Source organism: Vicugna pacos, chromosome 14 (genome assembly GCF_048564905.1).
Source record: "Vicugna pacos chromosome 14, VicPac4, whole genome shotgun sequence".
Classification (NCBI taxonomy): domain Eukaryota; kingdom Metazoa; phylum Chordata; class Mammalia; order Artiodactyla; family Camelidae; genus Vicugna; species Vicugna pacos.
The window spans coordinates 61,501,885-61,519,088 of record NC_133000.1 but is presented as its reverse complement, the minus strand read 5'-3'; the positions used below and the strand labels follow the sequence as shown (position 1 = coordinate 61,519,088).

The 17,204-nt window shown below is 41.8% G+C and overlaps 1 protein-coding gene across 2 annotated transcripts in view; it reads right to left on the bottom strand.

The window, feature by feature from the left end:
* Positions 1-17,204, bottom strand: part of CLDN10 (claudin 10) — an 88,629-nt gene that overhangs the window by 8,313 nt on the left and 63,112 nt on the right. Inside the window, exons 1-3 of one of the 2 annotated variants that reach the window (XM_031684432.2) lie at positions 12,376-12,701; positions 5,976-6,137; positions 5,805-5,886 (exon numbers count right to left, since the gene is read on the bottom strand). In XM_031684432.2, coding sequence (XP_031540292.1) covers positions 5,805-5,886; positions 5,976-6,137; positions 12,376-12,595 — 464 coding nt within the window. In that variant the 5' untranslated portion in view covers positions 12,596-12,701. Of the gene's footprint in view, positions 1-5,804; positions 5,887-5,975; positions 6,138-12,375; positions 12,702-17,204 lie in introns of those variants that run through there. The other variant, XM_006211003.4, reaches the window with a different exon arrangement.

Below are 17,204 nucleotides of genomic sequence, written 5' to 3'. Positions count from 1 at the left end.
AACAAGTGGCAGAACTGGGGCTTCCTCCCTGGCAGCCTGGATCCAGGGTCCTCAGAGTTAAACAGTGTGTACGCTGCCTCTCCTCCCCATTCCTTTAACCCAATGTCCACAAGCACGCTCAGTCTTTCCACTCCAGGAGAGATGCAGACAGACAGACAATCATGCACCACTACTGATCATCCTTGCTATAAATGTCACGGAGTACAGTTAGATTGCAAAACCAGTAGGACAGTCTCTGCTTCGAGATGCTCCTGGTCTGGCTTGGACAGTGGACCGATAAGCAAGTGCTACTGCCTAATGGGGCCACAATAGAAGCAAGGGGGCCAAAGGGAGCACCCGGGAGTGCTCCTTGCCCAGAACGCAAGTCCTGAAGGGCTTCACCAGGATGTGAAAAGGAGAGGGACAGGGGTGGGGGTGGTAAAAGCTGCGTCACCAGAAGGCACGGCAAACTGGAAGGAACGGTGACTTCATATACTGGTCAGTGAAAACAAAACACAGTTGCCAAACACTTGGTTTCCAAGTACATTTTTAAGTCATGCTGGCATAACAAAAGCATCAGAGCACTTCTGGTGATCTGAAGCGGCCAGTGCTACCACAGAAATCACGGAATAACACCTTCTTAATATTTAACAGTCGAATTCTGTTTTGTTCTTAACACTTAGCACTTCTATGGAATCCCTTATCCGAGAATCTCTGAGCTGTTTACCACTTAATTCATTCTCCAAATAACCTCATGATTGGAGTAAGCTTAAGTAAACAAAACACCTATAATTCATTAAATTATAGTAAGGACAGAAGAGAGAAGTTAAAAATCTTGGCAAGGCCACCAAGTGAGACTGATATTCCTTTCACCGTCACCCAGGAAAATGTGTGTCATCTAGAAACGTACTTCTTGAATTGTCTATTGTGCATTTTACTTGACAGATAACAAGAATGAGAAAATTTACCAGGAAGAAGACAGCTGTTTATTTCTAACTACTAAATAACCACAATGGTGAAAAGATTTTTCACCTAAGTAAATTTAAACTAAATTAAATTAAATCCTAAAGTAGAAATTAAATCTATGCCAGGAATGAAGAGGTCCAGTGATAAATAATGCCATGGTTTTACAAACTCTGAAAATAAAAGGGCTGGAGAATAAGACCCAACATGAATGTATGAGCCAAAACATCAACAATAAATCTCATGGACTAGAAGCGAAGGCACCTAAGATGACAATGCCCGGTTCCCTCAAGTAAGGAAATCGCTTCAGTGCTCCAACTTTGCATGATGTGAAAAGAAGTCTCTTTACGCTAATCAGTTCTTCCCTGGAACAGTTTATTTAAGGAAAAACAAAGCAAGACACTCAGGAAGTTAATGGTTTGGACAACAAAGCCGCGGTGGAAATAATGTAATTATATTTCAACACCGTGATAGGGTGCTTGTGACCGTAAGCTTGCAAGAAGAGAGATTTCTTTTTTAAATTTGGTGGGTTTTGCTCTAATAAAGACGGGGAAGTTGGTTTGAAACAGCCCAAAGGGAAGAGTTGAGAAATAGCTTTCAAGGCTTTGCAAGAGCCCACCCCAGAGCCATAAAACATAATCACAACTTGAATGAAGGCGAGGAAGCAAAACAAGAGGGAAAAAAATGGGGAAACAGCAGAACACAACCACAGTCAGCTAAAACTGGTCAAAGGCTGCGATTCTGTCAAATGATTGTAGGCAGGAAGAAACATCTTCCCAGCTAAGTTGAGGGAAAGGAGGGGTTTCGGACACAAAGCCTGATGCTGTGTGCAGTGCTACTGCCACGATCTTTATTTCCTCATCAATAAAGTGCCTGTTGAGTTCCCTGCACATAGTAGGAATGTGGTGGGAACTTTGTTGATGAGCTTATTTGTGTATTTCTAACTTAGGAAACCAAAGTGGGCCTTACATAGGGATGTTCTGGAAACCCACAAATAAGATCAATTAACGTAGCAGAGAATTATTAAGGAAAGCAACAGCCACAAAACCAGGTTTTGTGGCCTGTTTTCCAGTGCATTTTAGAGCAAGTATTCGCTCACCGGAAATTTAAACCAGGGCACATGGCAAGCAGCTGTTCCTCACTGCCCTTCCCAAGGGCCAAACACATGCGTGCCGGTGGCACAGTCAGGACATCTAGGGCTGGAGGGAGAGGTGTTGCTTGGTGGTGGAATCACTTTAGGAAGATGAAAGCGCAGTTAAGGATGAGAAGAGGAGAGTGAGCCCGCCTTCTCTGTCCATCCTCTCCGAGGCTTCCTCAGTCTGCTGAGATAACAGAAGGCTTTTTTTTTTTTTTTGCTAATCCTGGAAGGGCTAGTTCTATGGATAAGGATTTCAATTACCAGGCACCATGCTAGGCAAATAAGAGATGAAATAGATGTTCCCTGACCTCAAGGAATTCTCATGCAGATCAATAAAGACATCAAGAAAGCCGTCAGGACCTCCCTAGAGTGGTACCCTTATCCCAGCTCCTCTAGGGTAGGTCCTGCCTTCAGCAGTGATTCTCCAACATATCCCTCTCTGAGTGCAGTACAAACTACATCACAGGTGCCAACTACTAAATTCTAGCAAATGCCAGCTAAGGAAATGCACTGCCCTCACATTTGCCAAAATCAAAATCTTACTTCAAAAATGATGATGATATTTTAAGACCTACGGAAGCAGTTTATTTTGTGTTGACACCCAACTTGCAGCTTATTAATCTTCCTAATTTTCATCTCCTTCTCCTCTAGGTGTTGATAAAGGGAAAACAGATGACATCAAGTTAGCTGACTGGTTGGTTTTTACAGAAGTGAGTTTTATTTAAGTGAAGTCTGTGAATTCCTGTAGGTGTCCCATGTCATCTTCATGCCGCCTTTCTCCCTTTCTCCCACGGCGAGTAATCAGCATCTGATCGTATGTACGATTCTCAACAGGCGCTGATGATTCCTTGATCCAGCTGGATTTTACATAAGTTACGGAGGGCCCTTCCTGTGCAAGGCCCTGCCAGGATGCAGATGTGAGTGGGCTCAAGGAGCTAACAGGTCCTCCATACATGGGGCTTTTTTTTCTTTTTCTTTTCTTTTCCTTTTACTTTCTTTTTGAGAGGGTGGGGGTAATTAGGTTTTTTTAAAATTTAATGGCAGTACTGGGGATTGAACCCAGGACCTCATGCACGCTAAGCACAAACTCTACCACTGGGCTATACCCTCCCCCCAACTCTTTTTTTTTTTTTTTTGATAGTCTATATTTTTTTGGTGTGAAGGGCCTGTAATTTGTAAATATTACCAATCTGTAAGCTGTGGTGTTTTTCACAACCCCTAGCCCTTGCGTTTTTAATGACATATGGTAAATTGGCAAACTGTAGGTGTTATATTTTTAAGTCACTGCAGAAAAGAGCTAATAAAAACACCCATAAAGGTAAGCCACATCTGAACTGCTACACACAATTAAAAAGCAGTCTTAATAACAGCTAACACTATTTAGTAGTAGCTAATACAGGGGTTTTGTGCTTTTCTAATCAGTTCTAAGGGTATATATACACACTCTCTTAACTCACACAGCAATTCTATGGTTAACCTGATTTTTCAGACGAGAATACAGACAGAAAGAGAGTAGGCCTAGACAGAAACAGGGCTGCTGGAGGCTCACAGTAGGGATGGGATAGTTCGACATAGCACCAAGAATGCAGGAAAAAGGAAAACCTCTCAGAGTCCATAATTACTGAACTGACTTTAACCAAAATCTAAAAGAATAAGAAATTCCAATGGTACTAAACTGGAGTTAGGTGACTGAGCATATAGCAAGCACAAAAAGAAATCACAAAAGGGGCAGGTTTAAGTTACCGTGCACACAGGAATTGGCTCTGGCCTTGTGAGGAAAAAAAATTGATTTTTAAGAATCTGACAAAGACATCATTAATAATGGTCAGGAAAATAAAAACAGTGATGCAGACAAGACAGTCTAGAAAAGTTAGCAATATCTTTAATAAAATAAACCATGAGAAATAGGACTTTGTGGTATATTTATGATACCAAACCCTGAAATAAATAAAAATGTAGCATTTAAATAGCACTGAAATATTTCTAATCTTCAATAGAACAGTCTTCATCCCCATGTTTGGTGTCATGCACATCTGTGCAAATTTCATTATCAAAAGTTAGGAGAAAGTTTATAAATCAGAACATATTTTTCTAACACAGGCAGGGGAGTAAACGTTATACTGGGGTCTGAAGCAGTCATTTTTGTTTTCCATTTAATAAAATTTCAGAATAAACACTAACGTACAAAAGTAACTTCCTTGATGAAAAATATATGTGGCATATGGTCACAAAAAATTACCAAATAGTGTAACATTACACATCATGTATTTTAGAGTAAATGTTCTAGAGTTTGGCTGCCTGGCTTAAATCATAGCTCAGTCAGCCTATTAGTTTAGTCCAAGTTATCTCGCACACATTACTTGAATTCTTTTCCAATTTAAAAAAGGGAGTCCCAAGAGAACCTACTTCATAAGACTGTTGTAAGAGTAAACTAAAATAAAGTAAAATAATATTTGCAATGCTTTACTTGGTACGTAGTAGGGGCTCAACATGTGTTAGCTGTTATTTTCATCATAATTTCATCATTTAATTTACTATTAATGCATAAATTATAATAAAGATAGTACGAGAAAAATCATCTTCTAAAGACCCCTAAATCCACCAGAAAAAAGAAATGGACACCCCACCAGCCATTTCAGTAATTGCTCTTTTTAAATTCTGTAATATTGGATCTGAAGACTGAAAGAGAATCCCAGCCCTGCTGATCGCAGTACACGTGCACACACATGCGGCTTCCTACAGAGGTCTGCGGGAATACTCTCACGGGAGACAAAATACCTGATCTATTATTATTCCTAATTTGGTATCCCTTGGATTTTCCCAATGCAAAGAAATAAGCCTAGGGAAACTATAAAAAGCAATAGCCCATGGTTAAAAACCAACAACAAACAAACTGGTCTGTAAGTGCCAAAGCATTCACCCACAGCTGAGACCGGTCACATCTGGGTGTCTGCACCACTCCTAGAGCATTTTTTAAAGATCCTGCATCACAGACAATTTCTTTACAAAGGTTTATTTGGTGGGACTTGGTAAGGCCGTGGTTAACAGGACAAACATAAAAGGCTAATTAAAAATGAAAATAATATTTGTAATAACATATAATGGAAAAGAATCTGAAAAGAAAAAATACATACATGTATATGTATAACTGAATCACTTTGCTGTACACCTGAAACACAACATTGTAAACGGACTATACTTCAATAAAAATGTTTTTAAATGAAAATAATATTTCATTTAATATCATTGAAATGGTTCTAATTTTCAGGATCACAGTCTCAGCTTTAATCTTAATGTGTGAGATGGAAACTGGCCCAAAGACCAGCACCTGGTAAATATCATTTTGGATGGTCAACAATCAAGGCAAACTCTAATTTTGCTGCTGTTTCACTGTATCATTCTTTCCTCCCCATCGTATACCTCTCTTCCACTTTTCCTCCACTTGACTTCAATTTTACGATGTACAGCAGGTGACATTTAAAGTTCTAAATCCTATGCCTTGAGCTATTCAGAGACAAGACACTTTGTAAGACTAAAGCAGTGATTCAATGCATCGTTTGCCAATAGAGCAAATAAAATATTTATTCTTGAATGATGTCATCAAACACCACTTATCAGTATGTCTCACTTTCATTACCAATGGAGGAAATTTATGTATCTTAATTTGGAAGGTGACTTTATATACATTTCCTGCGAGCACAAACATACAAAGAAGTGTACTTACTTTTGCTCCACAAAGAAAGGATCAAAGAATTCTGTTGTGATTTTGTTTGCATACAGCGAACACCCGGTCATTGAGCATAGCCCTAAAAAAGCATCAGAGGGAAAGTACTAGGGTTAGTAGCGTTCCATTAACATCGTGAAGCAACTTGTTTGGAAGAAAGTTACTATTTACCTGACAGTATGAATACAATCCCAGCCAAACAAGCAATTTTAGCTTTGGCTTTATCTGAGCCTCCGACTTTGGTACATTTCATTCCAAAGAGGGCAAATATGGAACCAAAGAAGCCCAGGCTGACAGCGGCAATCATAAGTCCTCTACATGCCTGGATATAACCTGCAATTAGAGTAGGTCATTTACATTAACATACATGTGGTTGTCCAGGGAGAAACCCTCATTTAATGTCATTCCTCTGAATGATTGTTGTTTTCCAAAAGAATAACCATAATGGTTAAAACACGTGGTAAGACAAGCAGTGAAGGGAAGCAAGGTAATCTATATGGAGTGCCTGTTTTATGTCACACATTTTTCAGTTTGGCATATGCGTGATCCTCAAGACATATATATCTCTGAGTGTTACTGTTCCCATGTTTGCAGATGAGGAAACTGAGGCACACAAAGGTTATATAATATACCAGAGATGAGTTAGTGAGCAGAAATGGATTCCATCCAGGTCTGACTATAAAACCCATGCCACACTGCCTTTCACCGTGAGAAACCTCAGCAGGCACTCTCTCAACCCTCTTACTCATTGGCACATAAGACTTTTTAAAAAGATGTTTTAACGGTTTTGTATACTTTATAACTGAGCAGCAAGAGCTCCAAAGAGTCAAATCTTCTCATATTAGTGAAAGATTAATAAATGAGACCAGCTGGAATATCACCATGAACCATGAGGAGTCTAAATCAAGATGTAGTTCAACAACTTCTTAAAAAATTTTCAGGGCACATACAAAATTGGGTTTAAATAAGCATTGGTTGGTTACTTGAAGACTATTTTATAATTCTGAAATTAACTGTTTGTATATAAATGGATGCTTTCAAAGTATCCTAAAAACGTGTTCTGTTGGTTTGTTTGACCATTCCTCCTACACCATTCATTGTCTTAGTCACATATTTTTATTTGCACAGCCAGGGTGATGGTAAACTTCAGCCTGGCTTTTGTCCAAACACTATCAAATTTTAAATTAATGGGACTCAAACTGATGTATTTTTACCACACGGCATTTTCATTTCAGCGTGAAACAGTGCCATATTTCAATTTGAAATTGTGATGGCACACACTAGGCGTAAGTAAATATTTGTTAAGCAAATGAACATATATACATATGAGGTTTACATCTGGAATCAAACTTTTTAATTTGAAAAATCTTACGAGTGCCAAGATACAACAAGTCATTTATTATTGTGTTCAGGCAAAGCCTATGATAAATAATAATTCTAGGGCTACAATAATCATAAACTCAGGGAATAATGCTGGAAGGTGGCCTCCACTCCACATTTCTTTGGGAAAGAATAAAAATTCAAGTTGTAATCCTATTTCTAGGATCCATTTTTAAGGTATACAGAGGATGCTCTAATTAACCGAACAAATTTTGGCCCCTGCAAATATAGAAAGCAATGACGAAGATCTTCTATAGTGTGAACTGTTTTCAGACAGAAAACAATTTCACTGATGGCGAGGCTATCAAAAACAGCAAAAGAAACATTTTTAGGAAAACAGGATAACGGAGGCTTATTTTGGTAGCAATAATAGTGCTGCAGGGCCATCTGTGTCTCTGCTGCCAAATACCGACCCAGCTGTATGTTATACGTCAACCCTCAAGTCCCCCGGCCAGACCCCAGTGGGCAGGAGCAGCACAGGAGGAGGAAGCCCATTAGCTCCTTGCACGATTAAAGAGAGTCCTCCCAGGAAAACCACAACTGGCTCATCAATGGCCAGCAGAGCTACTGGGACAGTGGTGTGGTTTCATAATTTTTTGAGATTTATTTTAATCTATGGTTTTGAGGTATTTTAGCTAACTCTGACTGCAAACCTAAACAGACAATAAAGTGTATATGATGTAACCTTTATTACATATATGTTTAAAAAAAACCCCAAACTATCCTAGAAAACTTTATCATGCACCCTAATTTGCATTTACTTTAATAATCTTATAGGCTTTATGTACAGAAAACATGAGCCTTGCAGAAGGTTGTCTACAATCTGATCACTCAGAACTCGGAATGCATTTTCCCAGAAGGTAGGTACACAGTGGTTAGAATTCCAAGCTGATGCATTCAACCTTTAATATGACTGGGAAGATAACAGTAGGCTTGAAACTTTAACCTCTATTCATACTATTTTTTTCTGAGATTCTCACTCAGTTCTCCCGTCTAAGCCCTAGTACCTGCAGCAGGACTGGCTCTGCCCTCTCGGCACAAGAGGAGAAACAGAAAGAGCAGGTTCTCATGAGGCCAGGTCCTTCCTCAGAAGCCACCAGAACCCTGATGTGGGGAGAAGGTTCCTCTCTCTGGCATGAGAACAGTAGCAATAACTTGCTAACGCACATGCACAAAAGAAGGCACTTCACCAGCACTATCACTGGCTAGATTTTCTGAAACCAGGAGCAAAGATCAGGGTTCGGGGTTCCTGGGGATAAACTCCACTGCCAGCCATAAATGGAATCGACTTATCGGTAAGCCTGAGGACTTAAATTAGGGGTTACCAGCCCTTATAATACCCACAAACTCAGGCCATAGGTAACTTCTAACAAACCCTCTCGGAGTTTATCTTCTGCAAGGCAGACCTCAACAACCTTGCTTTTTAACAGTTCCAGAGGTCAAAACTTCTAAGTAACACCCTCAAGTGAAGTGGTGGTAAAAACCTAGTCAAGGAGGCCATTATTTTTGACAGGCCTAATTTACTGACACCGTTAATAGCTAATTAACACATTAAAGTGCTGAGGCATGAACATATTTGCTCCGAAGTTCTCTGAAGTATAATTTATAGTTTCTTCCCTCGGAAGAAAGGGCAAACATTTCCACTAACAAAAATAGATGGCATACACTAAAAACAACCTGGCTGAAAATGCTTCTCAGCTGCAGTTCAAGTGGTGCTTTGAAAGGAATATGGGTGAGCAATAAACAGAAATCACCAGCTCACTCAACCGTGAGTTTTTCAATTAGTAAAATACTGAGTCTTTAAGTTAATGAATTCTGTTGGAGGAAACCTCCAAGGTGTCCCTTAAAGGTTAAGTGTTTTCCAAATGTACCTTATTTTCCATTTCCAACTAGCAAAAAATGAAAATACCCACTTGGTGGAGACAGTTCCCTAGGAGCACGTGTGCTAGCTGCAGAGGGAAGGAAGGAAAGAGAATGTGCTTTTCTCATGCTAGTAGCTTTGTGCACTTTTTGCAGATCCTCTGAGGGAAGCATGAACTCTGAATTTCAGCTCTGGTTCTTCCATATCCCTGCTGCGTATCCTGGATCACATGACCTAATCTCTCCAAGCCTGTTTCTCATCTGTAAAACAGGGATAATAGCACTTGCCTCACAGGAGGAATAATATGAACTAAGTGTCCAGTGAGTGGTAAGAAACACATCAAAGCTTCCTTTTCATAACACTAAGATTGATTCTAAGTAGAAATAAGAGTTGGAATCTTAACAAGGCATAACATTAAGTCTACACAGTTAGCTCTTTCCTGAGAGGGAAAACTGGGGTAACAGCGATACCCTCTGATGGTGAGGAGTCAGAGCTTTGACCTTATATAGGAAATACAGAATAATGACTCCATCTTCTGTGTCTAAGAGGCATGTTCTTCCACCTAAGTCTAGACAAAAGAGAGCCATGAGCCTTCTCTCTCCCTTCTTGGATTTTTCTGCCTGTTTTAAGGGGAGGACTGGCTTGCTCAGGCCTGTGGCCACCAAGCTTCTGGTAACATAGCTTTCTCCCGCCACATCAAATGCAGCATCAGAAGTCCACGTTCAGTGTGCTATCGACAAGACCTGCCTCAGGACCAGAATCCAGCAGATGCCCGGAAAATTAAAGGCAGGGTGTGAACAAGCAAAGGTGCCTGCTCTTGGAAGTACCACTGGCAAGCAGGGTAATCGACTTCTGTCTATGTGAAAATGTAGCTGTGTGGTTGAACACTCCCCCGGCAAAATATTACTCTGGGAGATGCTGAAAAGTGTTTATCACTTTGGGGGTAGGCAATGCCTTCCTAAGCCACAAAAGGCAGAGCCAGCAGAAAGAGACTAATAAATTCGATTACAGTACACATTTCAATGTTTTGTATCAGAAAAGACATCAAACAATTAAAGGAGAAGCAATGGCCAAGATTACAACATATATAATGATTGACATCCAGAATTTTTAAAAAAATCATTTAAAGCAAGAGAAAACAACAGAACCATGGGAATAAGCTATGGACAGGAAAAGTACACACAAAAAAATTAATGGTCAGTAAGTACATAAGATGGTCAAAATCACAGTCATTAGGGAAATGCCAATTAAAATGATAACAGGATGTCAGCCATTATACTGGATGAAAAACTTAGCGGTGAGAATGTATAGAAACAAGACTTCTCATATGTTGGTGCGATGTAATTTGGCAGTATAAACTGAGCAATAAAATGATTATTTTACTGCTCTGACAATACTATTTCTCAGTCTCTACACTATAGAAATATACATATGCACAAAGAGGCAAATAGAAAGAATTTCAGTAAAGCACTAAACAATAAAAAGCTAGAAAGGGTCCAATGTCCAACACGAGTAAGTGGTTAAATAAACCAGTCTGTCTAGACTTACGATACTATGCAGTCATTAAAAAGAGTTACTTCTATATGCACTGACTTGGAAAGATAAGTTATTAATTTGAAAACAATGCAGAACAATAGGTGATGTCATTTACGTTTTTTAAAGTCATTTTCAGGACACATGAGCACACATGGAAGGCCAGTTTGTGAGCTGGGTTGTAATATAAACATCACTCCTCTTCTCTTCGCTCCCTCTAAAGCTGGAGAGTTGCCGGCTATGCCCTCCTTCCTCATCACTACTGCACCTGCCCCCACATCTTGAGACCAGGATGTCCATTCTCACCGCAGACACTGAAGGTGAGAGCGTCACTATTCTGCACCCAATTATCTTCATGGAGATTTATTTTTCTCAACCCTCTCACTTGTCCCCCAACAATAGAAGGAAGTGTACCTATCTGGCAGGCTGTGTCAGTAACAACACAGTTACAACAGAAGAATCTGTTCAGGACAGTAACTGTCAATCCCATATTCCTGAATGTAAACTACAGAAACAAAAGTGTGCCTGTTCAACATCTCCCTGGATGTGTGTTCGGCAGCAAAGGGGAAAATCAATGGTAATTCTAGGGAATCCACAGTGTCCTGGCTACTTGCTTTACACAAGAGGACACAGACCTGGGTGTCACCCATCTAAAACCAGACACGTATTCCCTTATAGAGTTTCCATCAAATACCACCATTGAGCAACAGTTTGCTTTTCGTGGCAAGCACCATCTTAGGGGAATTAAATCTTGTCTTTTATTTACTCAGCTATGCAAATAAAAATTCGCAGGGCAGTAATAGAAGAAAAAGAAAACACCTCGAATCGAGAAATAATGTAAATGACTCTCCTTAAGTTTCTGCCGGGATCCATCTAGTCATGTGCTGTGAAATCCTGGAAGAAAGGAGGCTAGAACTTGAACAATCAGTGTGACCGGGTTGACATCTACTGTTCTCTTGAAACTAAAGAGAGCCAGTTTTCTATGTGAACATCTACCTGTTGCCCTATACATCATAGAGCCTGCGATAACAAGAACAGTCTACCAAAGGACAACACGAGGGAGACGCGGAGAGCAGACTTGGCAGGCAAGACACAGAACTTGTCAGGCTCCGGTACAAGTCTTGCCGACCAGGATTCTCTACCCTCTGCGGCACAGGCAAGGACGTTTTATTCTTCTAAAATTTGGAAGAGGAGTTGACGCCCAGGCAGACTCATCTGTAGATACGTGGGATTTTGGGGGGGAGGGTGCGGGACCCTGCAATATGTTTCCTTTTTCCCAGCCAGCTTTTAAAAGAACTAACGAAACGGCTAAAGGGAGTTCTGAGCAAGCGGATTCGCTTTGACAAGTCGATGATGCCATTCTAATCAGAATCCAGCTCCCAGCTCCACCGGGGAGTGCTGGATGGGGAAGACAAGACCGTTCTGCGTAACTCAATGTCCTAACAGTCCTGGGGCGGGGGCACAGTCCTGTCCTCGACTCTGGGGACAGCAAAGCCGCTTCCCTCCATCCCAGACTCCTGAGAATCACCCACCCTACCCAGGTCTGTCTGCATAACCCCCTCCCTCGCCCCAGGGTCCCGGGCTCAGACTGGCGCCCCCACGGGACAGACGTCCGGGGAGACAGGACGACGCGCACTGGGGACTCTCCCCGGCTCCCTCAGGAGGTGGGGGGAAGCGGGGCCGGACCTCGGAGGGGTCTGGCCCCGGGGTCCTGCCGGGGTCGTGCGGCCAGCCGGCCTCCCGCTAGCAGACCCGGGAGGAGCGAGGGCCGGGAGCGGGGGCCCAGGGGATGCAGACCGTCCAGAGCCAGCATGGAGGGGAAGTCCTTGCAGTTGGAGACGCCCGTGGAGTCGGTAACGCACGTCTTCCACAGGTTGGCCCAATAGGTGGCGGTGGTGATGACCGTGCCGTCGATGGTGGACACCTTCCAGTAGTCGGTGGGCAGCGTGGAGGACACCAGCACCCAGCCCGAGATGGAGACCATGAAGGCAATGATCTCCGACGCCGTGTTCGCCATGCCGCTCGCCGCAGCCAAGCTCGCGCTCGCGCTCCCAGTCGGCGCCGCGACCCCCGCGGGCCCCGCACCGCGGCTCCGCCTCCGCCGCCCCGCCCCCGCCCCCGCCCCGCCCGCCCGCAGACCCAGCGTTAGGGGGCGCGCGCGGACCCCAGGACGCGCCCTCCCGGGCAGAGAGGGCTCTTGGGGCGCTTTTACCGTCGCTCGCTGCCCGGGTTCTCTCGAGTCAACTGGCCCGGCACCCGCGGTCGGGAGGCTCACAAGCCTGTGCGCCCCTGCACCCCTACTCTCGCATCTCGGGAGCCAAGGGACCAAGGAGAATGGCTGTCCTGTTGGACAGACTGGCAGCCGGATGTGGACAACCTACTGCATCCATCCCCCCTCCCTCCCCAGCCCTACCCCTTGGCAATAGCTTGGCTTCCAGAGTACCTTGTAAAAGCATAGCAGAAAAAAGCCTTTTGTGTTCCCGGAAAGGACACGGCCTGCTAACGCAGCACTCGGCCTGCTGAACTCTAAAGGTTTTCATGCCACGCTCTTTTGGGTGACCCTGTTCGGCTTGTCAAGGAGGGATCACTGCAGTTCTGGGCTCAAAGTCGGCCTTGCCCTAAAATTCTGCAGTTCCTTTTGGCCCGGCGGTATGCGGAAGGTCACCATAAAGAGGTGCGTGACGCAAACCTAAATTTAGGACAGCAGCGTACGGAGAGCACAAGGTGTATCAGCGCCTTCCTTACAATCTCGGTGGTGACTGTTCTAGCCAGAATGCTGGCCTGCTGATACCAATGAGCTGCACGTAGGACAAGCAATTAAGACTCTTCCTGTGGGTGCCGTCCAGCAACTAGTTCTGTGAGTCTAGTCTATGAGCTAATGGTCTGTCGCAGTCAAAACGGCTTTGTATCTTGTTTATTTATTTATTTTTTTTACCATCTCCTCCTTTTGCGACTAATTGAATAACTTCATTCATTCCTTCATTGATGTCTTAGAGTAAACGTAAAGATCAGGGTGTACTTTTTGGCTCCTGAGGTCACAAATTTGGACATAAATGAGAGAACAAAGACTTGGCTTTATTATGGGGTTATTATTTGTCCATCAAAGTTCTTGCAGTTCTTCATATGAGCTTTCAAGAGTCAATTCTTGCCAAAAGTAACCGAAGGTCTAAAACCTCTAAATCAGCCCTGCTATAATAAAGCTGGTTGCTAGCCCTCTGTTTTACAATCTTTATGCAGAGACACTTTGGTTCATTGTGAGAAATTTCTCAATACCCCTTTGTCACTTAAAAAAAATCGGTATAGAAATTAGAGGTGATTAGACATCTGTGGAGAAGAAAGGAGGTTGGACTACAGAAACATCAAAACAGATTGGGAAGGACCATAGGAGATCCTTAGGACACACTTCACACTCAGCACAATCATCCTGTCAATTTCTAGAGATAATGTTTAGTTTATGCTCTAACAGTTCTGTGGGTTCAGTGCCTAGCAAGGTGTGTATATCTGGTTTGGCTTTGTTTTGTACTGACAGCCTTTTAGCAAGTTTTCCTTTGTACTGAGCCCAAACCTGGGTCTCTTTAACATCCACCCAAATGCCATCATCTGCCCTGAGACAACACAGGTCTAAGTCCTACTTTTGGACCCTGCAGCAGCCCTCGGGAAGTGTGCTTGTGTGTGTCTGGCCATCTCACGGCTTGTGTGAATGGGAATAAGGGTGAAGACCGCTGGCCTGAAGGGATGCAGGCATGGTTACATTACTGTACTGCTCTTGGTCCCAACTTGTCCTGTTGTGTCATGTTGGGTTCATTGGGAGGGTCAAGCTTAAAAACAGTTTGGGAATCACCTACTTAACCTCGTCCTTCTCATCCTCCCTGCTATTCAAATCAGTCACCTTTGAGTATTGACCACAAAGTGTCCTCTATTCTTTCGTATGATTTGCCTTTTTTAAAGTGCTTTTATTGTCTGATTTCTTGCCCTCCAGCATATTTCCACTATTACTTCTATGCCATATTTCCTTCTGAATGAGTTGCCTATTTCTAATCCAGTTTACTATTCAGACAACACGAAAAAGTCATGAACGAGGACATATTCTATGGTGTTTCCTAAAATTAAAAATTGCACATATGTTGGTTTTGTACTTTATTTCCTGGCCTTGTTTGAATGTCTTTGTTTGCTTGTGTCTTCTTCATGTTAGTTACTCACTAAAATTGTTTATTCTTTCTCTCTCTCTTTTTTTTTTTGCAAGACAAAAACCTGATTTAGTTTTGACACACAAAAAAATGCAGTAGTGTGACTTTAAAGACTCAAGCAGTTACTAATTTATCAACAGATTGGTTATAACTTTCATTGTTTGGGACCAAAGGCACATTGTTTTACAAAACAAACTGTGAAGAATGGTTGGTGTTTTAGACCAGTCCCCCAAATTTACTCAACAGATAATGTAGTTTTACCTACTGTACTTAAAATATCCACAAACCCACCATTGCAACATAGCTTCCAGAGGAAACAAATTCTGAATTCTAACTTGGATCCCCAAGAAAGACTCTCTGCTGCATCACCAGACCGTTTAAACCAGAATCTCTTGGGGGGTGGCTCTGGCAGTGATTTTTCCAAACCTTCTAATGTACAGCCAGGTTGGAAAGCACAGCTCTGATCAGCTGAGATTCATGCCTATGTATATAAACAGTTAATTTAGCAAACCAGATGGTGTGTATTATAGAGAAAATATTCATCTCTTGGTTGAAAACTTTCAGAAAAGAAATCTTCTACTGTAGAGATTGTAACGCACAGCTTAAACTTAAAAGGGGCTGAAAATACCACAAACGGTCCATAAATTATGACCTGGATGGCAGCACTATTAGTTCTTTTGCCAGCTGAAACAGACTAGGTCGTCATGCCTATGGACTTGATTAGTTTTCTTTTACTTTTATCCTTTGTCTATTCTATGAGGTTGGACAGCCCCAAACTTCTCTTCCCTGGCATGTACTGCATATTAACTATGGAGAGTTAGAATTTAAGGGCCACAAGTACCTGACCAAAGGATGAAAAATGTTAACTTTCTTTAATACGTAAAGAATATTATGTAATAAAACAAGCATTTACTTTAGAATGTCTTTTATCTTAAGCTTTTCAAAACCAGTTTAATCAGAAGAAATCTTTGTACAGACAACCACCTAATCCAACATAAGAATATCCAGAAAAGGAAAAGAGACCGAACAAAGATGTTTAAAAAGAATGGATAAATGGCTCATTTCACTTTAAGATTCTACCGTCCCAAATAACCTTTGCAGTTAATCTGCAAACCCATTTACAGAGTACCGTTCAACTGATAAATGCTTCCTTATTTTCCTTAGGATTCAGTTCACTGAAATTTGTATTTAACTGTTTATAACAAACCATTCTTAATTTAAATATAAAAGTGAACACAGCTAGAAAGTTACTTCTCCATATTATTCCAAGTAACATCTTAATTAACAATAAGTCTTCATAAATTTTTTCCAATATGAAAAGTACTAATTTCTCTATAATAAATTTGTCATGAAGACATTTAACGTTCTGAAATATATTTTGAGCCTTTCTACTTTTGGGGCCTAAGACACCGAGATTAGCATTGGAGGTTATTTCTTTGGCATTATTATGGTTATTAAGGAAAAATAGAGAATTCCCCCACCCCAGGGTTGTTCAGTAGGAGAGAAACCAGTTTAGCCAACTGAACCAGAGATTTGCAGAAGCTCTTTACTTGAGATTCAACTCACCTGCCAAACAACACAGGTGTGCCTTTCAACAGCTCAAGGATTTTCTAAGCATCAAATTTGGTTTCAGTATACACTAGCTCCTTCCTAGATTCCAGTAAGGTGGCGTGCTGCTGATCAGGTGGGGAGAAACTAAAGTCCTGATAAATACGGTATTCACTAAAAAAAAAACAAAAAACAAAAACTGCCCAGGAGCCGAACATTGTTACAGCACGTTAAAGAAGGCATTCGTGCTGATACTAAGATAGTAAAACAGCGCATCTGTGCTCTTCTCCTTCATTTTCCCTAACACTCTTAGTTTATCTTAATCTACACTAATTCTATGATGCTTGTAATCTACTTAGCATGAAAGCTACGGAGTGAGAGGAGTAGATATGGGAATGAACACTCATGCCTATCACTGCATCATTGATCATATGTATGTGTGTGTATATATAAATTTTTTTTTTTGCAAATTTTAAGGAAACAGTGGCTTATTTTTCTTAGGACTATCTAGATTCCTCTTGAGCACCTGGAGAGGTAAATTTGGGACCCCAGCAGCTCACAGCTGTCTGGGTGAATACCCCTCCAGCCCAGAATAACTCTCGCTCTGGGTAGGTCTTACAGATGGGTCTTAATAAGCATCTTATGAGTATTAATTCAATCTACCCACCCAGGTTGGGCAGGAAGTAAATCTATGTGTTTGGGGCAAGTCATTTTATTTCTCTGAGTTGAAGCATCCTCATTTGGAAAATGGAGTCTCACGCTGTACGCAGCCAGGCCTGGAAAGTCTTCTATCACCATGCCTGTCCCAACTGTACTGCCCTGTGGTTAAATTCTATAAAAATGGTTCAGAAGCCTGAACTATGTCTATCTGACTTGGTACTAAAATACAAA